At 51.4% G+C, this 26,953-nt stretch overlaps 2 protein-coding genes across 4 annotated transcripts in view; one reads left to right on the top strand and one right to left on the bottom strand.

Moving 5' to 3' along the window:
- Ush1c (USH1 protein network component harmonin) overlaps positions 1 to 18,474 on the bottom strand; it is a 47,234-nt gene extending 28,760 nt beyond the window's left edge. For 2 of the 3 annotated variants that reach the window (XM_029563653.1, XM_029563654.1), the window contains exons 1-9: positions 18,390 to 18,466; positions 8,631 to 8,698; positions 7,184 to 7,327; positions 6,942 to 7,080; positions 3,252 to 3,360; positions 3,119 to 3,143; positions 2,879 to 2,936; positions 2,530 to 2,624; positions 1,229 to 1,313 (exon numbers count right to left, since the gene is read on the bottom strand). In XM_029563653.1, the coding sequence (XP_029419513.1) occupies positions 1,229 to 1,313; positions 2,530 to 2,624; positions 2,879 to 2,936; positions 3,119 to 3,143; positions 3,252 to 3,360; positions 6,942 to 7,080; positions 7,184 to 7,327; positions 8,631 to 8,698; positions 18,390 to 18,425 (759 nt within the window). In that variant the 5' untranslated portion in view covers positions 18,426 to 18,466. Of the gene's footprint in view, positions 1 to 1,228; positions 1,314 to 2,529; positions 2,625 to 2,878; positions 2,937 to 3,118; positions 3,144 to 3,251; positions 3,361 to 6,941; positions 7,081 to 7,183; positions 7,328 to 8,630; positions 8,699 to 18,389 lie in introns of all 3 variants that reach the window. The other variant, XM_017798242.1, reaches the window with a different exon arrangement.
- Positions 18,475 to 21,074: 2,600 nt separating this feature from the next.
- Otog (otogelin) overlaps positions 21,075 to 26,953 on the top strand; it is a 78,888-nt gene continuing 73,009 nt past the window's right edge. Inside the window, exons 1-6 of the mRNA XM_008833396.1 lie at positions 21,075 to 21,171; positions 21,563 to 21,617; positions 21,760 to 21,820; positions 25,063 to 25,138; positions 26,078 to 26,170; positions 26,347 to 26,501. Coding sequence (XP_008831618.1) covers positions 21,075 to 21,171; positions 21,563 to 21,617; positions 21,760 to 21,820; positions 25,063 to 25,138; positions 26,078 to 26,170; positions 26,347 to 26,501 — 537 coding nt within the window. The remainder of the gene's footprint in view (positions 21,172 to 21,562; positions 21,618 to 21,759; positions 21,821 to 25,062; positions 25,139 to 26,077; positions 26,171 to 26,346; positions 26,502 to 26,953) is intronic.

Below are 26,953 nucleotides of genomic sequence, written 5' to 3' on the forward strand. Positions count from 1 at the left end.
GTATGTCTTGTGTCTCTCTGTATGTCTATGTGTGTGCCTGTGTCTCTGTTTGTGTCTGTCCTGTGTGCCTATATTTCTGTATGTATGTATCTGTCTGTCTCTGTCTCTGTCTCTGTGTGTGTGTGTGTGTGTGTGTGTGTGTGTGTGTGTATTATCCCTACACTCTCGTCTGCAGGATGGTCTCCTGGCATGCTAGACATGGATGCTGAGTGGCCAAGTGGCTGCCTGCTAACTCTTCCTAGTGAAAAGAGCAGGTGGCAAGCTCTGACAGGGCTCTAGGAGGGTCTCAAGCTCATCCTGGCATGCCTCCACTCCATAACTATCTTAAAGGCTACCAAATATCTACCATTAGAAATGAATTTCTTTGGCTAAATTATGACATTTCCTTTTCAAAGCTCATAGTTACACAAGCCTTTTGGCTTCCCATACCACACAGATTTTGTCAGATCTTCATAATAACAGTTGCCATGTAACAATCATCGATCACTTTTGATCACTGTTGGGCACATAACAATTATTGATAATATTTATTGGCACATATTCAATCAAAGTATTAATTTAATGCACACAACAACCCTAGAAGGAAGGTTCTAGAATACTCATCTTATAGGTGAGGAACTTGTCTAAAGAAGAAATTAAGAATTACAGTTGGAGCTGGAGAAATGGCTCCGTGGCTAAGAGCAGCAGCTGCTCTTCCAAAGGACAGGGATTTGGTTCCCAGCACCCACCTGGCAGCTAACAGTGGTCCATAACTCTAGTCCAGGAGATCTGCCGCCCTCTTCTGGCTTATATGGGCATTGCATGCATATGGTACACTCATACGTGCAGGCAAAACACTCATACACATAAAATAAAAATAAATTGCTAAAAAAAGAAAAAGAATCCCAGCTCTGACATCAGACCACCTAAGTTTGACTCCCAGCCATCCAGTCTAGGTACACATTGTGTCTAACCCTTAGAGTCGTGGTAGGGCTTGGAACAAGGGCCAATGTAGGTAAATGCAGAATGTCAACTCTGCTTATTATCACTGCATTCCCCAAGCTCAGGACCAATGGCTGCCAGAGCTGGAGAATACTTCGGAGGGGTCCAATGCCACTCCTCTACAAGGCCATCCACTGGGGACCACATGGGAGTCACCAGCCAGTCCTGGCCAAGAGAAGGCTATGTAGGGACAGCATCTGTCAGCTTGATCCCTTGCCCCTACCCCAAGCCCAGCCTGGGCACTCACCTCCAACCCCACCTCTGCAGACAGGGAGCCAGGCTTCACATGGCTGATGAAGATGCCCGGCTTCTGGACGGGGCCACTGGAGATGCTGTGGGGGTGGAGATGTGAGTGAGGCTCTTTCTTTGCTGTCCAGCCCCTGTGCATTCTCAGTGTCCTGCCTGTCACCCTCTGCCCAGGTGGCCAGTGTTTGGGATACAGGATATCAGAGGCCCTCTGTCTCTAACTCCCTTCTAGCGCAATTGTCACTATTTCCGCGGGCATCAGCCACGGAAAACTGTGTGTTTGTGATTCCCCCCCGCCCCATGCCCTCACATACCACACGTGCTAGTTCCTTTCTTTCTAGAACTTTCCTGTTCATTCCTCATGACTGTAAGGCTTTTACTATACCCCTTATTCTACCCAAAAGTTAAGTCCCCAGAGTTATCAGTGCTCCCAAACAGAGACACAGGGACAGAGACCCAGGACGGCACTTGTACTGTTATTCTCCCCTCTAATCTGTGGCAGACATCACCAATCCATCCTAGCACTCTTTCCCATCCAGCTGTATGAAGCCTCAGCACCTTTCACAGAACAGGACCCCAGGAGGCCACTAATAACAGATTTGAGAGGGCACAGATAGGAAACCTATTTACTACTGCTGACTCAGGGTGTAGTGCCACGAGTCTTTGTCATGCTGTATTCTAACTATTTGTATGCTTGGCTTCTATATTAAGCTGCCATCTCTCAGAGACGGACTTTGAATTTTGTTTTGTTTTAATTTTTTTTTAGATGAATCTCATGTAGCCCAAACTGAACTCAAACTCACTATTTAGCCAAGGATGACCTTGAGTTTTTGATCTTCCTGTCTCCACCTCCCAAGTACTAGGACTAGTATTACACACTATGCTCAGTTTATATGGTGCTAAGGATTGAACCCAGGGCTTTATACACGCTTGGCAAGCAGTCCTCCAACAGACCTACAACCCCAGACCCCAAGTAAGGCATTAAAATTCATTTATGGGGCCAGAAAGATGGCCCAGTGGTTAAGAACAGCCACTGCTCTTACAGAGGACTGGAGCTTGGTTCCTAGCACCCACATCAAGTGACTAGCTGGAAAGACTGGGGAATCTTTTTATAGTGATTCAAGGGCCTACCAGGAACATGGCTCTATTTTGGCCTTAATTCCTCAATATCACCTGTATACAGGTCTTAGTGCTGGTGGACAAGAGTCCTCAGAAGCAGCAGTGAGGAGGGGGAGAGAAAGGGGGAGAGCCCTGCTGGGGTCTCCTGGCTGCCACTGAGCCCCAGACAGGCTTGCCACTCACCTGCAGCCCAGGCCCCGGGAGCCCACCAAGCTAATGAACACCTTCTTCTCCTTGGTTGGCCGATTCCCAGGAGAGCCCAAGCTGCCCCGAGTGCCCTGGAAGAGAGACAAGCAGGTTACTGGGTGTCTGTATGCATCTGGTCTCTTTAGCTTGAGACCTTCAGGTCAAGCACTCCAAACTCATATAGGCCAAACAGCCATTCTGTCCCCGAGGTGTGAGTTTGCGGATGCACCAAACCACAGGAGCTGTATGCCCTGGGGGCTTATGTCAAGCGCCAGAGGACACATCCCTTGAACCACCCACCTTTCAAGCTGCACACATCCCATCGCAGGTAGCCCTAGCCTCTTACCCCAGACTCTGACACAAACTGATCCACATACTGCCATTTGAGGGGCTCCTCTGGAGAGCTGAGGGGAGGAAAGCACATAAAGGGGCTACTGAGAATGACTGAGGGACCCATCCCCAACTTCTCTGCTGCATGGGGAGCTTTCTCCTCCCCTGGGCCACTAGCAGTGCTGGCCAGAGCATGGGAAAGCCAGACCCGAGGACCACTGGCCTATAGGAAGACTCAGAGGAGGGTCCGACTTACCTCTTCACAGGGATCAGGCCAATGTCTGTGGGAAAAGGCAGTGGGTTAGGACAGCTCCTCTGGCCCTTGGAACTTGGGCCCTGATGCCCACCCCCACCAGTACCCGAGCCCTAGCCCTCTGTGCCTCACTCACGTCTCACTTTAATGGACACAGTCTTCTTGGTGCGGATCAAGTTGATGACTTCTTCATGGGTGCAGGAGGAGATGGAATAACCATTGATCCGGACAATCTCATCCCCTACCTTGGCCACAGAGAAAGGCAACAAGCACAGGGGAGTGTCAGGCAGTGAGGCAGCCCCACCACCAGATACTCCTGACCTCAGAAAGGCTGACACCCAGAAAAAGCTTTATCTGTGACCTTGTGCTGTGTCACAGCTAACCCACCCTTCACCAGCGGAGGGATCTCAGGGCAGGCAACAGTTCCAAGATGAGGAGATCAAGATGGGGTGGGGGCATGCAGCAGATGGGTAGCAGAGCTGGAGTAGGACTCAGGACTCTTTCCATGGTTCCCATCACCCCCCGGGGCACCATCAGGTTCTGGAATCTAAAAGCCCCAGCCTGGTCTTTGTCTCTCCCCCATCCCAAAAAGCAGGCTCCCTGTCTGTTAATTACCACCACGCTGTAACTGAACCCAGGGTGGGGACCTATGACTCCTGACCCAAGCTCACATCACCAATACAAACACATGATCTCTTTTTTTCCACCTCATGAAAACTTGATGAACTTAAACTGACTTCTGAATCTCAATTCTAGGAGTCAGCAATGAGCACAGAATGAGCATAGGACTTGGGTGTCTGATGTCCTGGGTTCAAATCCCTACTTTAATTCTTACCAGTTAATGTGACCGAGACTGTTGAACTCTCTGAGTTCTAGATTCCTTCATCTTATAAGAGACTACTGTAGTGCTGGTCAGAACTAAGCAAACTTATGTGTGTAAGGTGTGTAAGACCAGCCAGTACCGACTGTGGTGAGACTGCCCCCTCCTGACCACTGCTGCTGCCTCCTCCAGACACTTCAGACCTAGGGATCAATCCTGGAGTGCACTGAATAACCAAAGAGCCGAAGGACCCTTGGACAGCAACATAACATGAAACCTGAGGTCAGGGTGGAAATAGGCTGTCGGGGGTGTAGTTGGTGGCTCCGATGATGTCTTGCCCAAGGTCATAGAAACTGAATGAACCCTGGGTATCCTTCTGCATTCTGAGGCTGGGAGGCTTCACTTACACCACGGGTGCTAGCCCCTCAGAGACATGCTGGCACATATGGGGATCACAGGCTGGACTCTAGAGTCATGTGGCCTCCAGGTCAGCCCCCAGCCTGCAACAGTCCCGCTTCCCTCGAGACACAGGCACCCAGCGAGGAGAGGCTTGCTAAAGAACTCTCTAAGTTTCTGGGTATACTGAGTTCAAAGAGAACAGCTGGCTAGCTCTTGCACCTATTTTTTTTTATAACCCAAAAGGGCAGGAATTTTTGTTTCTGCTCTGTGTGGAAACCTGAAAGAAAAGAAAGGCTTTTGTGTGGGGACCAGGGTGACACACCGAGGAAGCAGAGATTCAGAGAGGTGAAGTGACTTGCTCAAGGACACCTAGCAAGCAAACGGGGCTGCAGGGATTTGTAGTCAGGTCTCCAAGATGGACAACAAGCGTTGGCTCTTTAGTATCCTGAGGTAGACAAGAAGGGCGTGTGGCCAAGCCTGGCTGCAGTTCCCTGCATCTTGCCCATTCTGGATTGGTGCCACCTTGTCAGAGCTCAGGAATCCCGCAGGAAGACAGGGATTATTACTCTGTCCATTTTACAGCAAGGACAAGAAAATCACTTTCTGGTGCAGTATACCACGAGTGTATAGTATAGGCTGTCCTGTGCAGTGCAGAGGACACAGGTTAAGACAGAATTAGCTTGGAAAAAAATCCAAAGCATCCAGCAGAGGACAGGAGCAGGAGATGGAGCCCCAGGACTAGATCCCATTGGAGGGTTAAAGACCCACAGAACACTTAGTCTCACAAGTCAAATCCTTTTTGCCTTCTAGAATCTTCTCTGTGCTGTTTTTAGGCATGAGAAACTTGAACCCCAGGTCTGTCAAGGATGCTGGCAATTTCATCCGACTCCTTTGAGTGGCGTTCCCTGTTTTTACTACAGGAACTTGCCCAGGACTCCAGTCAGAACAATTCCCACAGGGGCTCCTCCTGGCTAGGGTTGCAGGATCGACTTCCCTCTCCCACTTGGTCTGCGCAGAACCTTGCAAAAGGGCCTTTGTGTAGAGACCACAGTGACATGACAATCTGAGGGATAGTGGGACAAAGAAGAGATGGGCCCATCAGCCCCAGAAATGGGGGTGGGGTTCATAAAATAGAGGAGCAGCCGGGAAGGTGGACGTCTGAGTTTCACGAGTGTCCTGGTGCCTTCTGTCACGGGGCACCGCAGAGAAGCACTCCTCCTCAGAGGCCCTGGAAAAGAGCGGGCCTCAGCTGGCGCCAAGAGGGGAACTCATTATGTTCTCTTCTCTGACTGTGTTTCTGGACTGGAAAATGTGCCACAGAGAAAAGGACAAATGAAGGGGCTGAAATTTCAGACGCCACTGGGAGCCCCGAGACAGGGACTGAAAACAAAGTCGTGTCTGTCAGCTCACTGCCCCCTACCCCTCCAAGTCTTTGCAGGAGCCCCCTGAAGCCCCTGGCTTGGCCCCTGATGGGGATGTTGGTAACAAAATCTCTGGAAGTTTCTTTACCTGGACAGATGAAAACACAACTCTGAGACTTGGATGTCTGCCCACCTCTACTCTGACAGGGAGGTGTGGAAACCACGGAGGAGAACGCCTAGGGTGCTGAAGAGAGATCCCTGGTTCGGCACTGGGAGACCCAAGTTTAAGACCTGACCCTGCCACTCACTGGCCTCTGAGTCTCTGTGAACTGTATACAATGGGGTTGATTCGTCTGACAAGTGCACGTGAACTCAACGCCTGGCGCAATGAACGTGTTCTCCGAAGTTCCCCTCTCTGCTAACCTGTCAGTCTCACACCATGTGCCAGGCATTGTTGTAAGCACTTTGTTTTTATTCGCCTAGTCTTCATATAACTTGATGAAGCAGATGGCTTTATAACCATCTTACTTTATACATGAGGAAACTGAGGTGTAGGGCCAAGTCATTTCACCAAAGTCACACAGCTTAAGGAACAGCAAGGCCAGAATCTGAACCAGATAGGTGGTCCACAGTGCAGCATGCTGCACTGGGTTTGGGGCTTTTGGTTTTTTATTTGTTTGTCTTTTTGAGACAGGGTTTTCCTGTAGCCCCAGATGGCCTTGAAACTTACAAAGATCCGCCTGCCTCTGCCTCCCAAGCTGGGATCAAAGTCCTGGCTTGCACTGGGAGTTCTTTATCCCTGCTGCCAAAAGGTGACTGGACCAAGCTTCAAGTACCCTGCACCTCTGTCAGGGAGTAGGGAAGCGGGGGAGGGGCACAGCAGCAGCAGCAGGAGGCAGCCCCGGTGAGGCTCAAGCAAACAGACAGGGCTAGGGCCAGGGTTCAGTGGTAAAGTGTTTGCCTAGTCTGCGTGAAGTCCTAGGTTTGATCCCTAGCACCCATGCATGCACACACACACACGTGCACACAGACACACACACAGACATACACACACACACACACACACACACACACGGTTTGCCTGTCCCCTAAAGCCTTTCAAACACAAGTATGAGCACCAGGTGGCCTCTCCTTCCTTCCCCAAAGGCCTAGGAAAATAAATGGCTTCCTAGTGCCACAGCCCAGTAGATGAGGGGGAGGTGGGACATCTGAGGCCCCGCCCTCTTCCCCCATCTCTGCTGCTCACCTGCAGCCCAACGCTGTCCGCCTGGCCACCTTTGATGAGGTGAGAGATGAAGAGTCCACAGCCGAACTCCACGCCTCCACGTACACTTAGACCAAGGCCTTCCGGATGCTGACGGTCCAGACGCACCTCCTTCAGCTTCCTGTTGCAGTGGTGACAGTTGGTGATGGCCCAGCTCAGGCCTAACTTCCAGCACCGTCCACCCCGGGTGGCCTTTCCCAGGCTTCTGGGGTTCCCCTCCGAACCTGGAGCGCCGGGGAGTCAGCTGGTCGTACTCCACCTGGTGCTTCAGTGGGATCAGGGGCCGGATGGCATCAAACAACGGCAGGCGGCTGGGCTCATTGATAACCAGCTTCAGGTCTCCCACAAGCACTGCCACATCCATGGTTCTGCAGAGATGTAGGGAGAGGAAGCAGGGGATGCCTGAAGAATTGCCCTGGCTATGGCCTCTGTCCCACCCTCTGGGTCTAGACATAAACTTTCCTGAAGAACCCAGAGGCCCTAGTCTTGGAGGAGATTTGTCATCGCCAGTTAGTACAAGAGACCTAGAGTAAGGGTTGCTGACTGCAGAGAAAATCAAGACAGGATTTCAAGACCAGACATGACCAGTTCCAAAGTCCAGGATCTCTCTAGACAGGAAAGCTCAGCATAAGATGCAGATAACCTCTCCCCTACTTCAGTCTTTCACCCTGACCTGCCCCTATGCTCCGTCCGGACAGTCTGCCCTGATTGTATTCTCACACACCTCATCATCCAGACCCTCCCCATCTCCAGTTATCTGCCAACTTGCTCACGCTAACCTTTTCTAACCATAAATCACTTCCCTTCTCAAAACCTTTCTGTAGCTCCCTCCTGCCCAGAGGACACAATCCATCCTTCTTGACAGCCTTAGGGCCCTTCATGTCCTGGTCTCATAGCACAACTCCAGCCTTGTCCCAGTAGGCGTGCTGTGGACCTCCAGGGATTGCCTGTCATTCCGCAGTCACACCCTGTCTTCCCAGGCCTCTGCACCTGTGCCAGTCCTGAGCTCCGCGCTCTTCCCTGATAGTCCACCTATCAAGCCCCTCCTTTTTCACTGTCCAGCTCAAGCCTGCCTGGTACCTTTCTGCAAACTCTCTGGGACTGGAGAGATGGCTCAGAGGTTAAGAGCACTGGCTGCTTTTGCACAGGACCAGGTTCAGTCCCCGGAAACCACATGGCAGCTGACAATGGTCCTTAACTCCAGTTCCAGGGAACCCAATGTCCTCTTACTGTAATTTACATTAGAGTTCTTGGTGTTTGCAGGCCATGAGGAAAGACAGCACATCCTGTCCTAGACCCTGTATGGCACTCTGAAAGAGGCAGGAGCTCATAAACGCATACTGAATGAATTAAAACCCAAGTGGGTGGCCAGAAAAGGCTAATGTGGTGGCTGGGGACAGCTGGCTTTCTTGCTCTGTCCTAGCCATGCTCTTGAACCTATATAGCTACTTGACAGCCTCCCCTATCAGACTAGTAGAGGGCAGTCTGTCATAGTGTACACCAGCCTCTGGCCCAGGACCAGGCAGGAAGTACATAACTGAAGAGGCACTGAAGCCGTGAACAAGTGCACAGCATATGCACGGGTTCCCAGGAGCACTGAGCATGTGCTGTTTCAGATATCTTCCCCCGCCCAGGACTCCAAAACATGCACGCTGGGCCCTGCACACTTACTGGTGGTACATCCGCAGCACATCATAGAGATAATCCTTCTCTGCATCATTTTCAATCAGAAAATCTACCTGGAAGACCAAAGAACAGAATTACAGCTTCAGGCTGTGTGTACACCAGGTGTCCAGAGCAGACCTGGGGAGGAAGGCCGTCCACCAGGATGCCCACAGCAGCCCCTAAGGCTAAAGATGGGAAGAAAGGTGGGGAACCAGGGGCCAGCCTGTTTGACATATCGGACCGGTATACAGCACCCTGAGTAGCCCTGGAACACTTGATCCCTAGGTATGTCACAGGAGGGCATACACACATATGTTCACATGTGGATCCCCATGTAACAGTGACATGCCTCCCTGTCACTACTGCCCCCCCTCACGTCACCCATATCTAGAAGAAGCCTCACCTGATGGTGACTGTAGTGCCGGATAAATGCTTTGAGGAAGGATTTGGGCCACTCACTCAGATAACACATCCCACCCACCGGAAGCACCTACCACCATGTTCTTCTGTGCCAACTATGCCGGAGCACTCTGCCCTGGCCTAAGCTGGACTGGCCTTGAGTTCTGACCACTAGTCAGTCTCCTGGCCACTCCTTCCCCTCCTCAGGCCCCAGCGTGCCCCCGCCAGGGGGAGGGTCAGGTTACATCATTTCAGCTTTGCTGACGTCAACGGCTGGCCTCCCGGGTCAGGTCAGGAGCTGTTTCATTAGTACCTCCATCCCAGGGGAGTGGGCAAGCCAGGAGCCCCAAATTCTACCCTTTGGGAAAGTTTAGTATGAACCTCTACAACTTTATACCTGGCTCTCTCTTTAGGCCAAGACCGACCAGTGGGGTGAAGTAGATGCTGGAGGGGCCACCAGGCCATTCCCTCTTCTGGCCTCCAGGCCTAGCAGCTTGGGGCAGCCTCCACCCTTCACAGGAGAAGCTGCTGCAGGCTGGGAGCTTGAAGCAGGCCCAGGGCAGCTTTGTCTCCTCTATGGCAATCTAAAGGGCTTCAGAAGACCGTGAAGAGTCCATCTGTCCCAATTCACAGAGAACTCGTGGGGGCCAGCCTTGGGACTTCTGTTCTGAGCAAGAGGGTAGATTCTCAGTCTTCATCTAGAGGTTCCCTTTCCTCTAAATCTGCATGAGCATTGGACTGAGGATGACAGGAACCCAGGAGACTGAGCTCCATGGACATTCAAAGTATGTGACAGAGACTCTGAAAGCTCCACCAGCTGCCCCGATGGGGATGCCCCTGCCCCCTCCCTCTTCCCTTACTTCGGGGGACTCCCAGCATCTAGATGGGGAAGGCACATCCTCGGTGCTACTAAATGCCCTAGGACCAGAAAAACCTTCATCCACTAGATCAGCCTCTCACATGCTTAATAGCTTCTCATTGCATGTAAAAGCAAAGTCAGGGGCACAAGGTCCTGGGTTTGATCCCCCAGCATGACACAACAAAAGCCCCATCAAGTCTGTATCTTGATTTATACAAGCTCTGCCTCCTCACTCCTCACCTGCCACTCTTCCTGGCTGTCTAGGCCTCCTTTCAGCACCTCCGGCAAGCCAGACTCCCACCAGCCCCAGGGCCTTGGCATATGCTAACCCTCTGCTTATTCTCCCTGCATGGCCAGTCATCTTTCCACCGAGGTCTTCTCTGCCCACCTACTGACCTACCTACTCCTGCCTCCTAGGGACATTTCAATTCTACCAGGACATCACTTAATCATTGTAACTTAAGGCTTGCTAACTTTTCAGAAATTTTTTTCTGTCTCTTTTGCTATATGGAAAACCACAGGAAAAGACTGGCTTCATTCGGCATTCCTAATGCCTAACACATAGTAAGTGTTCAATAAATAAGTGATGAACGGATTGGTCCCCTACCTCCTGAGCTGCCCACATCTTTCAGGAGGAAGGAGCCGTGGTGACATAAGGGAAGGAAAATAACCCTTGCGGGACCCCCAGGAGCTCCTATGGTAGCTTTTCATGACCTTTACTCCCTTCATTCAGTGTACCAACCCTGTGAGACCTGTCTTCTCACACCATTGTACAGGAAACACCTCAGAAGAAACATCAACTCTCCCAAGGCCCCATAGCTAACAACCAGAGCCAAGATTTGAACCCAGGTCTGACTCCAAACCTTGTACTCTGGCTATTGCTTAGTGTCTAGTGAAACTCAGGCCTTCCAGGGGAAATAGCTTGCAAGGCTCCTTCAAGCCAAAAAGTCCAACATTTTGCTTTAGAGATATTTCTAAAACCTCAGCTCAGTAGAGGAGTGGTTGCCTTGTATCACGAGGTTCCAAGTTTGATCCCCAGCAAAACACACACACACACACACGTACACACACACACACACACACACACCCTCACTCACTCACGCCACACAATATGAAGAGGAAGGAAACAGCATCTTTTCAGTGATGGTTTGAACCCCAACTCTTCTGCTCTTTAGGGGAGCATAACAATCCTGTCTGATGAATTGGAATGCGGATGCCCTAACTAAAGGGCATCTAGTCTAAGTCTGGCTTAGACTTTTCCCCTGGGGGCAGGGAAAAGGACAGGAGAGGGACCAAACTTTCCTCTCATCACTCTGCAGAAACATATCCACTACATGCTTAGGTTTAAGCAGCAAGGGACTGTCCTCACAGATGACATTTAATGTGCCCTGACTGGAAAGGCAGGGTCAAAAACTAGAGAGGACTTTGCAACTTTAGGGTCCAGATTCTATTGTTTCTGTCTTCCCAGGGTCAAATACAGACTCCTAGAGATGATCTTTCTAGAAAAGAGCTTGTTCCTGGGCACCCCCAGACTCTGGGCCCTGTGAATGGCCCTCTAATGCTGACTGCTGCATTCAGAGTCCCTACACACAAATCACACTCTACCAGACCCCTTCTGAGGGAGCATTCGGAGTTTATCCCAACCTCAAGTTCACTGCCCTCATCAGTAAGGTCAGGTCAGCCCTATTCCAGCCTATCTGGCCTTGTCAGCCTCTGCAGGGCCATCTCTACATTCCACATGGGACTTGGAGAGGCTATAGTCAGACAAGCCTCTCCTTTGATGCAGTGGAACCTTTCCAGCCTTTCTCACAATATCTTATCTACCTCCATAACCAAGTCATCCATTCAAAATCACCTAAGGCGTGGGGAGGCAGTGCTGGCTCATGTAGCTCTTTAGGCAAGTGTAAGTGCTGAATCAACAGGAAACTCCACAGATGGGGGGACCATTCTTAACCAGAAATGTCTCAAAGAAGACTCAAGAAAACAATCCTACCTTGTTCTCTGAAAACACATACCTCACTCTGGAGGCTTTCCAGGACACCAAAAAAAAAAAAAAAAGATGAATGTCCCCTAGAAACCTGAATGTGCCATAACAGTGCCACTATCATTCAAACTACACTTTAAATATATATTTTTTAGGCTGGGCGTGGTGGTGCATGCCTTTAATCCCGGCACTCTGGAGGCAGAGGCAGGCAGACCTCTCTGAGATCGAGGCCAGCCTGGTCCACATACAAGTTTCAGGCCAGCTGGTCTTACAGGGAGACCTTGTCTCAAAAAGATTTTTTTTTAATGTTTTTAAAATTAGTACCATCTCCACCCAGAATTCCCCCTAACACCAGTCCAAGATGAGCTTTGAGAGGCTCTGCTCTAGGGCACTGTGCATATGAAAGCACTTAGCACACAGCAGGTCTTAACACTTGGATTCCTCCTCTCCACCTACAACCCCCATACCAGGCACACAGATGCACACAGTTCCTGGGATTTGCTGAATGATGAATAGACTCCATCTGAGCAAATCTACAGGCAATAACTTTACTTTTCCAACAACCCCAGGAATAGATCTTATTACTATTCCCATTTTACAGATGAGGAAACAGGCTCAAAGGAGCAGTAGAGCTGAGACTCCAGCCTATGTCTGCTGGTTCTGAAATTGCATCTACCGTATGGTATCCACTTCCCGTGTGTTTTTTGAATGCACTTGTCCAATACACAATTATTGAGTACCTGCTGTGTGCAAGGTGTCAGTGTTCTTTCTCTAGATTTAGAAAGCTTTTCCCTTTGTTGGCTCTCTGAGCACAGGGTGCAGAACCCCCAGTGGAGCTCACTGTGCCCAGGAACTATTGGGGTCTCTACCACACCATCAATCCCCATTTCCATGCAACATTAATGTTCTCTGGTGGATGCTCAGCTGGCACTGGGCTTGGGCCCTTTGCCTGAGGCACTGGATAAAACTGGGGTTTGGCCTTGGTCCCTTTGCAGCCTCATCTCCTGGGATTCACCCATGAGAATCAGCCCAGTTGGACAGGGAGACAGAGAGAACCAATGAAATGCATCCACTCTCCAAGCTCCTTGAGCTGCAGTAGGGATCAAACATAAGCACTTGGAGCAGTTCCCAATGTGTGCTGTGCCTTTCCTTTGTGTATGGCCAGTCTCCTGTCCTCCTGCATCCTTTGACTTCCTGCTGTGTTCAGCTAGTGGGAGATACTAGCAGGAGACCAGCAATGTGAGGAGAGAGGAAGTGATGTCGTTAGTCCTCTGTGGGCTTCCTGCCACCAGCCTAGGTGCTCATACTGGCCCAGACCTGCCCTTCCCTACAGGTTCCTAAGGCCCTGGCTGCTGTGGAGGAGCCACCTGTCTCCTGCTGCAGCCCTGGCTGCTATCAGAGTTAACAGTGGAGATCCTGCACCCTGGATATTCGACTCCAGCCTCCCTGCTTCTTAGCCACACCTTTCATCAGCTCCCATCCTCTTTGTGCACACACACACTACTTTGACCCCACCTCTTTGGGTCCTGTCAGGTTGTGTTGGTCTCGTTGTCTTCACCCCTCTCCTCCAAACCACGTGAGCCCCAGGGTGGGTGTGAGTGTGGAGGGCGAGGCCACATAGCCTTCTCCAGAATGAGTCTGCACCTTTCTGTGCCTCAGTTTTCTCTCTGTAAAATGAGATCTCTCGGGGCTAGAGAGATGGCTCAGCGGTTAAGAACATTGGTTGTTCTTGCAGAAGACCCAGGTTCTAATCCTAGCACCCACATGGCAGCTAACAACTGTCCGTAACTCCAGTCCCAGGGGATCTGACAGCCTCTTCTGACCTCTACGGGCCTTTCTCTCTCTCTCTCTCTCTCTCTCTCTCTCTCTCTCTCTCTCTCTCTCTCTCTCCTCTCTCTCCTCTCTCTCCTCTCTCTCTCTCTCATCTCCCTCTCCCTGCAGGGCTTCGCTATAGCCCCAGTTGGCCTGGAACTCTAAACCTAACCCTAATCCTAACCTATGTAGACCAGGCTGGCCTTGATCTTCCAGCCTCCCGAGTGCTGGAATTAAAGGCAAGCACCACCACGCCCAGCTAAGTAGTCTCTTTCCGAAAACAGGACTTAGGGGCTAGAGACATGGCTCAGTGGTTGAGAGCACTGGCTGCTCTTTTAGATGACCAGGGATCGGGTTCCCACCACCTGATCTGATGCCCTCTTCTGATCTCTATGGGCATTGCACACACAGGTGCACTTACATACATGCAAGTAATAAACTCATACACATAAAAATAAATACTTTTTTAAAAAACAGGATTTAATCCTTCTACAAGGGGTAATTTTTCATTATTAATTCAACGAATTATTAATATATGATGAGTTTACGACAATGCCCAGAAAATGCTCAGTCTTCTGTGTTTATAAATAAAACTAGGAAGAATGAGTAGATGAGAGGTCTGGATCCTCCACAGCTGGCAGCAGTTTGCCCTCCATAAAGGTAAGTGGGGTGAACAGACCCAGCCTCCCTTCCACACAGTGAACACCCAGCTTTATTTAACACTTGTTTTATTATCGAAGAGCATTTTATTGAAGTACAGTTGACATGTGAGAAGCCGTTCATATTTAATGTGAGTCAAGGGTAAAAATACTCGTGACATTTTACCCATCACCAAAACCAAGGACATTGCTTTCATCTTGTCAAAAGTCTCATCTCAGCTGAGTCTGGTGGTATAGGTTTATAGTCCCAGTTACTTGGGAGACTGAGGCAGAAGAACTGCAAGTTCAAATCCTGCCAGGGCCACAGAGTGAATTCAAGGCCAGCCTAGGCAAGTTAGTGTGGCTTTGTCTCAAAATTAAAAAAGGGAGTCCATGCCTGTAATCCTGGCACCTGGGAAGTAGCGGCAGGAAGATTAGGTCTTCAAGATCCTCTGCTACCTAGTGAGTTTGATGCCAGCCTGGGCTACATAGGACCCTGTCTCAAGAAAACAAAACAGAGGCAGGCGTGGTAGTGCACGCCTTTAGCCCCAGCACTTGGGAGGCAGAGGCAGGCAGATATCTCTGAGATCAAGGATGGCCTGGTCTGCATAGTGAGTTCTAGGCCAGCTGGGGCTACAGGGAGACCCTGTCTCAAAAAGACCAAAACAAAGAAAAAGTAAAAAGGGGCTGGGAAGTGTGGCTCAAGGTTGCACTGCCTGCCCTCCTGCCCTCTCCAGCCTGAGCCCACTCTGTCTTGGGTCTTCTCTGCACTTATTCTCTGAGCGACCACATCAGTCCCAAAGCTTTAAATGCCTCTTCTGCTCCAAGCATGCTCATCTCTAGCCCCCCCACAGTCCTCCCTGGCTGAAGGGGCACAGGGCGCCTCAGAACACCCAAAAGGGACTCAGGTTTGTTCTGTCCCCTCCAGCCTGCAGCTCCTCTAGCACATAGACATATCCTGCCCTCTTCATAGCCACAGCCAGTCCAAGGCAAAGCCCAGTCAGTATGGCAGGCAGCCTGCAGATGGGACTCTTTCCACTCTGGCCAGCGGGGGCAATCCCATTCAAATGTAAACCAGTCCGTCTCCCCCAGCTGGCCTCTCAGTACTCTCAGAAGAAAGTCCTAACTATCTGCAACCCCACCAGGCACTTCCTACCACCTCCATTCTGCAATTCCTCTCACACAGCTCCCCTGCTGTTCCGAAACACAGCAGACCAGTGCGAGCCTCACTGTGTTCCCTCTTCCTGGAACGCTCTTCCAGGTACACTCCATGGTTCCTCCCTCTTCTCCTGGGTTCAAAGGCTTCCTGATGGCTGCACACAATAAACTTACCACCTTCTACCCTCTATCCCCTCCCAAGGTTTACATTTCTCCTAGCAGTATCATATGATACTCTATTGGTTTCCTTGGTAACTGTCTTCTCCACCAAGGTGTGCATTCCTGATGAGGGCTGGGCTCTGTTCTGTTCTTCAGTGCTAGGAATTCTCCCTGGCATATATCAGCGCTCAGTCAGTATTGCATACATAAATGAATGAATGAATGCATAGCAAACCCCCAGAAGGGAGGGGATCTCTCTGGTCTTACTCATCACACCCCACCCTCATCCGCCTGGGCCTCTGGTGGCCTGCCCCTGGGCAGGGATCACCGGAGCAACTCATAAATGCTAAGAAAGGCTTATTGCACCTCCTGAGCAAATGAGTAACCAGGTTCCTGCACTGTCAGTGCTGCTGGGCACAAAGTGGTTGAAAAGCTGGCTGTGGGGGGAGATTAGCTCCTGATCATCCCCTTTCCTGCCCAAGGGGAAGGCAGGCAAGTGCTGTGGAAAGCTTTGGGGAACCACACAAGAACATAGGTGCACGCTTCCACAGGGGTCCCTGGCAGTCACTACAAGCCGAGGAGAGCCCACGCTTGAATTTCTGCCTAATCCTGTCTCGCTGGTAGACACTGTAAACTCCTCTCACAGGGAAAAAACAAAAGCTCAGAGACTGAACAGCTTGCTTGGCTTGCTCAAGGTCTCAGTGTCAGTGAGTGGCAGGAGAGAGACTTGACCCCGGTTCTGAATAATAAACCTTAGTGCACATCTGCGAGGACTCCCCGAGTGCCAGGATCCACTTGAGGCTGCTACACACTCAGCCTTCGTGGTAATTTTATTAGTTACTTATAGTTATCCTTAGTTTGTAACTTTGAGACCTGAACCACTGATGATAGGTAACTCACTCTAGGTCACTCAGGATCATCCACAACATATGACCTTGAATACTACCTCTAGCAACTCAAGATTTAGATTATAAACTGCTGCCCAGGGGGTGAATTTGCTCCAAAACACTCAGGAAGGGGATCTAGAGGGCAAGCAACAGCCGGCTGTGAATTCCACCCTGCTGGCCTGTGTGCCTGCATGGCTATCCTCACCCTCAGTTCCCAGATGATCCCAGCTTGAGAGGCTACGGCTGTTACCATCTCTGAGAGAACAGGGCACAAAGTCCAGTTCAGGCCTTGCCCAGTCAGGTACCTGCCCTGCCTGTCATTAATAGCTAATGACTCTGACAGGACTGCGGCAACAGGGAAACGAGAGGCTTGAGGCCCTTTGGAGCCTGGGGAGAAGGATCGGGGGTCAATGTGGAGTCAAGTCAGATATCAGGGACCCTAGCGGTGATTCTCTCAAAAGAGGCAATGGGTAGGGAAGAAAGGCTGATGGTGCTTTTAGTCCAAAGGCAGGAAAATGAAATTCAAGCTCAGGCGGGGAGGCTGAGCTCCTACAAAGTGGGTTGACTGAAATCTACACTCAGCAAGTGTCCTTGGTGGCTGAAACAGTCTCTCTACATAGTCCCCTGCAGCGTGGCAGCCCCCCGCCCCCATTCATCAGCTCCCCACTCCTGCTGAATTTCCAGCTACCTCTCACCCCGGAAGCAGAACAGGAACACCCAAGGCCTCATGTTTAGGAAGCTTCTTTGCCCTTAAACCCCTATAAAACCTTGATCCCATACTGTGCCCAAGATCTGCCTCCCACTCATACAGCAAATAATTTGAGGGCACAGACTGGGTCTGGCACAGACTGGGTGCTCAGAACCAACGTTTTAAGAGAATAGTTGATCCCAGCCACTAGGTCTAAGCCCTTGGCCTGCATCCCCCCCGCCTGGCCCCACAGTGGCTGACTCCTGGGCATCTCTGGGCCTCTGTGGGAAAGGAGGGGAGGAGCCCCTCGCCCTAGCCTCATCACTTTGCCCCCTCAGACTGGGAAGAGGTTCAGCTTGGTATCAAGCCTCAGGGTACCCCGTGGGCAGGGCCTGTGGGTATTAGCACACACCTGGCTTTACCCCCACCTGAAGGCCTAGTAGGGAGATCGATCACTGAGCTCCACAGGGGCCCTTCTAGCTGATCCTGCACAGTTTGGGAAACAGCTTGGGAAATGCCCGTCTTCCAGTTAGGGTCTTGGAGGACCCAGGGGCACCAATGTGGCCCCCACACTGGGACATACCAGAGGAGGTAGGGCTCTCCTTGAAGGGTCTGTCTGGCCAAAGCCAGGCTCTTCACGTCCTCAGCCCCTCCTCCCTTCTTTCCCTGAAGCCAGCTTCTACCAGTGTCCCAGCTGTCCCTCAAAACTGCAGAAACTTCCTGGTGCTGGTAGGGGCATTTAGTTGCTCCTACCTTATCCAGGGAGGTCAAAGGGCAGAGAGAGGCACCTTCCTTTCCCCCTCCCTAGCTTCCCTGACACTGCCCCAAGGCTCCTGCTGGGGGCCCAACAGTCCTGGGCTGGGGACACTAGGAAGGAGGGGACTTGCCCACTGTCAGAAGTTCGGTTCTCTGGTCCAGGCATGAAAGAATCCCAGCCCGGACTACCAGCCCCTGGAGGTGGGGCATAAGGAGAAAAGGCATTTTCGAGGGATCAGTTTAATAGCTGTACACCAGGGCTCCCAGCGTCCCCGCCTCACTCTGTTGGAGACCCTCGACCTTTGGGAGTCCCAGCCCACCCAAGGCTCTCAGACAAGGGACAGAGCACGGTTGGTCCAACTCCTACCCATCCCTCCCGGGATTCCACAGCCCCCCTCGCTCCTGGCACCTGCTGCAGTACTGACCTTGTGCCGGAATTCCCGGGCCACCTTCCGGTCCATGGCTGAGCCTGATGCAGCCCCGTCGCAGCCCGACCTGCTGCTCCCAGTGCCTGGCGGAGGTGCAGATCCACTGCTCGCCCCGGTGGCCCCGCCTCCCCTGGGACTAGGGGCGGGGCCTGAGGGTGGCCGGGAAGGGCTGGAGGGCAGAGGAAGCCTCCGGTCCTGAAGCCTAGCCTCCCGCAGAAGCCTTGGAAGGAAAGAGCTCCTGTGTGATGTGCTGGATTGAGGTGGTGTGGTTGCTGCGGTGGCGTCCTCTGGGAGTGATGCACACGTGGTTGAGACAGTGGGTCGTGCAGACATGGGGAGGAAGTTTGGGACTTTTTTTTTTCTTTTTGAGACAGGGTCTCATGGAATCCAGGCTGACCTTGAACTCACTATGTAGCCAAGGATGATCTTGAATTCCTTGATCCTCCTGCCTCTACCTCCCTTGTGCTGAGATTACTAGTATGGTCCACCACGCCCGATTGAGGTTTGGGAATTTTATTTGTGGTGGCTGTGGTGTAGAGGTTCCTGATCTAGGTGGGCAGAGGTGGAGTAAACCAGCCAGCTTTCATCCAACACACCTGCAGAAACCAGGTGCCCTCGGACCCTGCACCAACAACCCCCCCCACCCCACCAACTAGGTACACATCTCACCTGCAGCTAGATTTCATCTTGCCTAGCCCTTTCCCACTAGGAAGAACTCCTGGGGGCCAGGCTGGATCTTGCTGTCCCCAAGGGCTTGAATCACTGGGAGTGCCCACTAGCTGACTTCCTTCACTGACTGCCCCAACAGATCAAAAAGAAACCCAGCACACACATTCACTGATACATGGTGGACCCTGTGGAGTTTGTGCCCGAACTTAACATGGAATAGGGTGCCTGGCCTCTTACATCAGGGCTAGGCAAGGAGATCAACAGTGGTCCAGATCACGTAGGCATTTACAGCTATAAGTTTAGAGACACCAAAGCTCTTCTCTAGATCCTTCTCCCAGTAGCCGAGGTTTAGCAAACAGGCTATTTTCCTGGGGGCTAAATTATTACCTAGATTGATATAAATTCTACCTGGAAAGAACTGGAAAATATAATTCACGTTCTCCCCTTCAGTTCCAGCTCCATTCTGTTGCTGTGAGAAAACACCCTGACCAAAAGCAGCTTAGGGAGGAAAGGGTTTATCTCATCTTACACTTCCGGGTCACTTACCACCATCAAGGAAAGGCAGGGCAGGGACTTGAAGCAGGAACCATGGAGGGTCGGGTCGCGGCTCACCGGCCTGCTCTCTAGCTTGTTCACTTCCAGGCTCATGGTCAGCTAGCTTTCTTATACAACCCAGGACCACCTAGGGATGGTGCCACCCACAGAGGGCTGGATCCTCCTACATCAACTAATAATCAAAACAATCCCCCACAGACATGCCCACAAGCCAATCTGATCTAGGAAATTCCTCAATCTGGCTTTCCTCTCAGATGACTCTAGGCTGCATCAAGCTGACAGTTAATGCTAACTAGGACTCCTTTCCTGTTAGCTAATTAAACCAGAGACTGAAGAGAAAGATGTGAGGTTTTTCAATGGTCCAGAAGAGACTGCTCATGATATAGTACTCCTCCGCTTTACATCTTTGATTTTCTGCATTTCTTAAATGTGTCATGTGGCTGTTGGGTACATATTTAGGACTCAGACAGATGAAAGACTGTCCTTACCCAGAAGAGTATAGTTTATAGTCACCCCACCTTCTTTTCTGTGACCCAGGTATTCTCCTTTTCAAAATGCTTCCCACTTGACTTCTGGGGCAGCACTGGGTCCTGGTTCTCTTTCCACGCATGTTCTTTCTGGAGCTTGCTGAGACCACCCTGTGCTCTGCAAAGCTCTGTCCGTGACCCTGCTCTTAGTTTTGCGGGGTCCTCAGATACCCTATGAGGCCAGCTTCCTGCCATACGCCTAGGGCACTGCGGGACACAAAACAGATGCTCAACGTGAGTGCGTCCTACCAAAGCACGCCCTACCCAGGGTCTGCTGGGGCCAGTTCTTCCTGGACAGAGACTGCTTGTTGTTCATAAAACCAAAGTTGTTGTCATCAGTCTGTCCTTGATAGGGGTGTTATGGGTGAACAAGGCAACGTTTCCTGAGCCAGCACCGGCATTGGGAGGACTAAGGCCTGGTCTTCCCAGTCTGTGCTCTCTGGGGATAGGATGGGGATTTGGGAGCCTGATGGAAGCAAGGGTGGGGAGTCATGGAACCACAGACCAGGATTCTGTAGGCCCTAGCCTTAGGTCCACCAAGTGCCACGTCCAGGCCTCAGTGTGGCCCTCTGTAGAAGGAGAGAGTGAGGCCAGACTCTACCAGCATCTCTGGTTCCTGGTGGAAGGGGTTTCCAGAATGCAGGTCAGTGAGAGTCTGTACAGGCTGCCTCCTGGTTCCCCTGGGCAATCCCTTGGGGATGGGTATCCACAGGCCAAGAAGGTCAGAGGCTGGGCCTGGTCCAGGCACCTAACTTATGGTAATGAGCTGGGCAGTCTTGTCACTCTAGCCTGAGGAGGAGCCACGCCTGGGAGGAGGGCCCCAGGGAGTGGCGGGGCTTGAGAGCCTGAAGAACTACATCTGCAAAGTGGAGGTGTAACCCACCTCAGAGTCAGACGCCTGCACTGGGTCTCTCCAAGCCCCAGTACCCTCATGGGAGCCCTGACCCCCACATTCTGCCTGCTCCTCATTTGTTTCTGTCTGTCCGGAGGCAAGTCAGATGTGGAGTCCCTGCAAGTGCAGAGCCAAGGTAACAGGGGCTGGGGGAAGGGTTACTGTATCAGGCCTGGGCAGGTTGGAGAAAGAGAGAAAGAGTCGGTCTAAGTGAGGGCAGAAGCCCAGAAGAGAAGCAGACACGGAAACAACCAGGCCTTGGTGGGTCCTAATTTAGGTGAGGAGACCAAGGTAGAGAATCAGAGAGTACTGGGACCCAAGGAATGGAAGGAAAGAGGGAGACCCCTGTCCCAGAAAGGTCCCCGGGAGCTGGACAAAAGACTTGAGAGGAGAGGAGACGAGGCAGAGAGGAGAGAGAGGAGTGGGGAGATGGGACAGGCTTCTAGCCCGAGGGGGACCTGATGTGGGAGTCCCCAGCAAAGGGATACTCAGCTGGAATGGAGACTAAAGCTCTTCCCCAGCCACAGCTCTCATGGGGAGTGCCAGTGCTGCACTGCACCAGGAACCAGCCCCTGGACCCAGGTAAGTCCAGCTATGCACTGTCCCCGCCTGCTGCCCCATCCCTATTCCTGGCACAAGTGACCCTGGGGGCTTGGGTTTTGGTGTGAGGAGACCTATAGCTATTCCTAGCTCCCTGCCCATGCCAGGCTTGTTTCTCACTCAGCCACAGCTACCAGGAGGTGACCCCTACCGTAAGAGATGTCACAGCAGTGATGGAAGGCCAGGTAAGAGATTTGTAAGGGAGAGAGCATCACTGGACAAAGAACTTCTTTCTGGGTATGAGGCTGCCAGGGGCTGAAAGGGTTACCAGAGGGCTGTCTTGGGAATTATTCAGAAGACGGAAGATCCCTGGTGTGTGTGTCTAACAAATCAGTGAAACACTTCCCATTTTCCTAGTTTCTTGGGTCCCTGTCCAGCTCAGTGTTTTTTAGGGGAGGTAAAAAAGGTCCTTTCAGAAGACAGCTGAGCTCCTCTCTACCCCCAAAGAAAGCAGGCAGGTGAGTGTTTGGGAGAGCAGAGTTCTCTTCCCTGTCTGGTATGCAAAGGCCCTGAAACCCTATCACAGGCTCCACTCCATACCCCTGCAGAGCTCCTGGAATGCTGCTCTGAATGGCAAGACACAAGCTGGGCCGCCTGCTGGAGGGTGCAAGGAAAGCTTGGTTAAAGAGCAGTACCGAAAGGATGATGGCACTGATGAATGACCCTTGAGGTTGTCCTCTGGCCTCCACATGCACACGTGCACATGCACCTGCACACACGTGGAGAGACACATGCACACACATGCACGCACAAACACACACAGAGGCCAAGAACCCCCGAAGAGCAATCCTTTGACTTCTGACCATCCCCTGGCCTCACCCTCCTGGATCCTCTGTGTTTGTGGGAGAGGCAGCAGGTCCATTTCTCCATTTGCCAAAGTCTGTTGGTCTCTGGATTGGGCACCTTGGCTTTTCTTTCTACTCAACATGCATTTGTCTCCTTGTACACAATACACATTCAGCCCCCAGCCCCAGGATATCCCTGAAAGCTTGACCCTCAGCTCCTGTGTCCAGCCCAGTGATCAGGTCTAGGTAGCCCTTGGGCTGGCAGGTTTGGGGGAAGTCATTTATACTAGAAACCAATGTCCCTGCTATCGTCCTTCAGAAACAGGCACAACACCCAGGGTGGGCTGCAGTGGTGGGCTTCCCCTCTACTGCTGGTTTTCCTTCTCATTGGCCTGCCCTTCCAGGCTCCAAGTTTCAGAACCACCTTCAGATACAGTTTAAGTTGAAATTCTTTTCCCAGATTGGGAAACCAACTTTCTGGAACCCAACAGTAAGCAGGTGGACTGCAGTCCTGGTGGAGACTAGTCTGCCCTTCTGCCAGTGCCCAGGGACCCCTGGGGGTGTCTGTGAATTTTCATGGGGATAGTGATTCTTACCCAAATCCCCCATTCCCAGTGGGCAGCATTCCTTCCTTGCTGATTTCCTGATTAGGCAGTCCCTCCCCTTTTTCTCAGAGAAGGGTCCTGAGCACTGGGACCAGGTCACTCAGGAAGATCTCTCATTTGTTCTGTTGAGCAAAAAGGACTGACTGTGGCCTTCTAAGGCGACCATGGACACTTTGAGGGCTCCTATTCAGAATGCTCTGATGGGTAAGGAAGTAGGGGTGGGTCCCAGGCAAGTAGGTAACCAACCTTCTTTTCTTTTTTTCTTTTTTAACTTTTATTATTTTTATTTTATGTGTATGCATGTATTGGCTGCAATTATCTAAGTGCCCCTGTGTTGAGCAGTGCTGGCAGTGGAGGACAGAAGAGGGTGTTGGATCCCCTAAAACTGTAGTTACAGACAGTTGTTAGCTGCCGAGTGAGTTCTGGCATTCAAACCTGGGTCCTCTGCAAGAACAGTCAGTGCTCTTAACCGCTGAGCCATCTCTCCAGCCCCAACCAACCTTCTTTTGTCAAGGGTGCCTACTCTACATAGCCCAGCCATTTCCCACAGGATCCATGGGCCTTGCCAGAGGGCCGTGAACTTGGATGGGGAGAAAAAATCATTGCCATTTCAGAAACAAGTGAAATGTAGCTTGCCTTTCAAATATTACTACTGTAATCTTAGGAGGCCAGCAGTGTCTGTCACCAGTAGAAGTCAGAGCATTCCTACCACCTACAAATACCTTTTATTGTTTGCTACTCTTACAGAGATTTGGCAGTGATAAGGCCCATTCATAGGTATTATTTCCTGTATTAATAAAGAAGCACCAGTCTGGGGCTGACTGGAGAGATTTCTCAGTGCTTAGGAACACTTACTGCTCTTCCAGAAGATTCAAATTTGGTTCCCACAAACCATGTCGGGCAGCTCACAGCTGCCTATAACTTCAGCTCCAGGAGCGTCTGTCTCCTCTGGCCTCTGCACACCCTACTACCCTCCCTCACATATATATATATAATTTTAAATATGTTTTGTTTTGGGTGTTTTTTTCTTTGAGACAGGGTCTCCTTATAGCCCCAGCTGGCCTGGAACTTTCTATATAGATTAGGTTGACCTCGATCTCACAGAGATCTGCCTGTGTCTGCCTCTAGAGTGCTGGGATTAAAGGTATACAAGCCTAGCATAATTTTAATTTTTTAATTTAACAAAAAGAAGCACAAATCTTACTCAAGAACACTTCCATAAAATATTTTCATATTTACCTTGTGACATAATTGGTTTCCATTGCAATCTTGTGTTTTATTAACGCTCATCTGAGAAGGTGCCACCACAGGCTTCACTAGATTGTCAAAAGGGTTTGATTGGTCCTGAAGACTAATCTTTTGGATGGGGTTTAAAAAATTCTCCAAGTAAAAGGTGGTGACGTACCCCTTCAATCCTAGCACTTGGGAGTGGCGGCAGGAGGACCAGGAGTACAAGATTCTCTTTGGTTAACTATAAATAAAATAAAGATTTCTTCTCCAGAAAATTGCTTTGGTGCTTTGCAGCCCGGCCTGTCTTCTGCTCATAACAAAGTCCAGAAGCCACATCTGAGGTGGCACGTGGTACAGCCATGCAAAGGCCAAGCTTAGTTAAGGGCTGTCCGGGTGGCAGTTGTCCCCACACTCCTTCCCCATTACCCTGGGGCTCTGCCCCAAGGATTGCTATGAGGGTAGGACACCTGGCTCCTCAGACTGGGCCTAGGTATGAATTCTGGTAAAATCCCAGCAACCAGGGACCAAAGTGGGATGAGACCACAGAAACCTGGCAAAGGCAGGACCAGGGAGCTCTCAGGAGGAGAGGGGGCAGTGTGAGCATCAGGTGACCAGGCAGAGAGACTTCACCTGCCAAGGAGGGGTGCAAGCTTGGCTGGTCCCCAGGTAGAGACATCTGAACACTGCTTGTGTTCCGAGGCCTCTGCTGGTAGCTGGACTTTGGCCTGAGCCTATAGAGATGTTAGGAAACGAGACAGGAGACCAATACCCCAGTACTCAGCCCACATTGCTCTCTGTTCCTAAAAGGAAGCTCAAGCTCTGGATGCTGTGGCCATTTCTTCCTGGGAAAGGCGGCTCCACCGGGCCAAGTGTGCACCATCTTGTAAGTGGAACCCTCCCTATAGTCTATGTGTAGGAGAGTCTCGCCTACGGGGAGGAACTGGGAGGACAGACAGGGACTTCCCTAGGACTCCCCTAGGGCCCTTTCCCACCTGGAGTCTCTTCCTACCTTCCCCAGCTTGGCCTACAGGGCTTCTCCAAATGGCCTAGGCTTCCCTATGCTGTCTAATTCATGAGACTCTGCTTCCTGACAATGGCTGTCCCTTCACTCCCACCTCACACTCTTTCTGGACCACTTCCTACTTCCTGTGGCATGACCCTTCATCATGTTTTCTGTGGTCTCTCCCCTCACCTGTCCTGAGTCTATGGACTTTGCACTCCCTCCCTTGGGCCTGTGCCCTGGTCGCCTGTCCTGTGTCTGTGCCTACCAGCCCCTATCAGTCCTGTACTTGTGTCCTGCCCATGGCTCCTTCTCTCACCATGTTCCATTCTACTTTATACACTCCTTGTCCATGGCCATTCTCTACTGTGTTCTGCACACGAGGCCTCACACCCATCCCAATTTGCACTTTGGCCCTTTCTTCTGGCCTAATGAATAGTGGACTGCATGAGGCTTTGGGGGCAGGCTCCCTGCTCCCCTGAAAGGCTCCATATTCTCAGTTCTACCGTCTTGCCTCTTAGCCAGGAGTTTAGGGAATTGAAGTTCCAGGTCAGGTGACTTTTGAACTGCTTCCTGGGTACTAAAGGCTCAGCTCTAAGACCCAACCCTGAGTCCTGCTGGGAAAGGGGTTATGCTATGGTACTAGGCACCCTGTGTGGCCTCTGTTCAGGCTAGCTGTTGAAGAACAGGGTGGCTGCCTGGGACAGGGGCTCCTCTCCTATTCAGCCTGAGAGTGCTGGGACCTGATGCGTGTTGGGAGGAGATATGCATCTGGGTTCTGCTGTGGCTCAGTGGGGAAATGACTCTGTACCTCTCTTGCAGATCTGTTCTCCTGCTTCAATGGGGGCGAGTGTGTGCATCCAGCTTTCTGTGACTGCAGACGCTTTAATGCCACTGGACCTCGATGCCAGTTGGGTGGGTCTGATCTCCTCTCCACTCCCAGGAGGGGCCATGGGTGCAGAGACACCATGGACCCAAGGCCTGGGAATGGTGCTATGCCTGGGGAATGGGGGTGGCCTTGGCAGAGCTGGAACCAACCAGCCTCCAGAATAGTGCCCATGCACATCTAGACTCACTTTGCCCTGTCTCAGTGTACAACACTGGCCCTGAGCGAGACAGCATCTGCCGGGCCTGGGGGCTGCACCACGTGGAGACTTTTGATGGCCTCTACTACTACCTCTCTGGGAAGGGCAGCTACACACTAGTGGGACACCATGAACCCGAAGGGCGGAGCTTCTCCATACAGGTAAGGCCTCCTCTCTCCTTCCCTGCTGGTTCATACAGGCTCCACTAGGTGTCCCAGAGAGGCTGGAACCTTCCTTTCCTACCACCCCCAGCTCCTGCCCAAGGACTATGCTCCTGGAAGGGGCTACAAGCTCTAGGATCCTGCTTACTGACTCAGCCCTGGTTGCCTCTGGCCATTTGTTCTAGTTAGGCACACATCCGTCAGCTGTTGAAGTATGCACTGTACTCTCATTCTGAGCACAAAGTTTTGTACTGGGAGGCCCTGAGGACGAAAACACGGATGTGATGTTTGTCCTGAAGGACCCTCCATTTAGTGGAGCAATCATTCAAATGACGTGAGTTATTTCAAGTGCAACTGGAGGCTGCCGTGGTGAAATGTCAAAAGCTAAAAACCATGTCATGGAAACGAATCCAGTCTACTGGGAAGGATGGTGATTAGAGAAGGCTTCCTAT

Source organism: Nannospalax galili, unplaced genomic scaffold (genome assembly GCF_000622305.1).
Source record: "Nannospalax galili isolate Female #2095 unplaced genomic scaffold, S.galili_v1.0 scaffold1857, whole genome shotgun sequence".
In the NCBI taxonomy this organism is placed as follows: Eukaryota; Metazoa; Chordata; class Mammalia; order Rodentia; family Spalacidae; genus Nannospalax; species Nannospalax galili.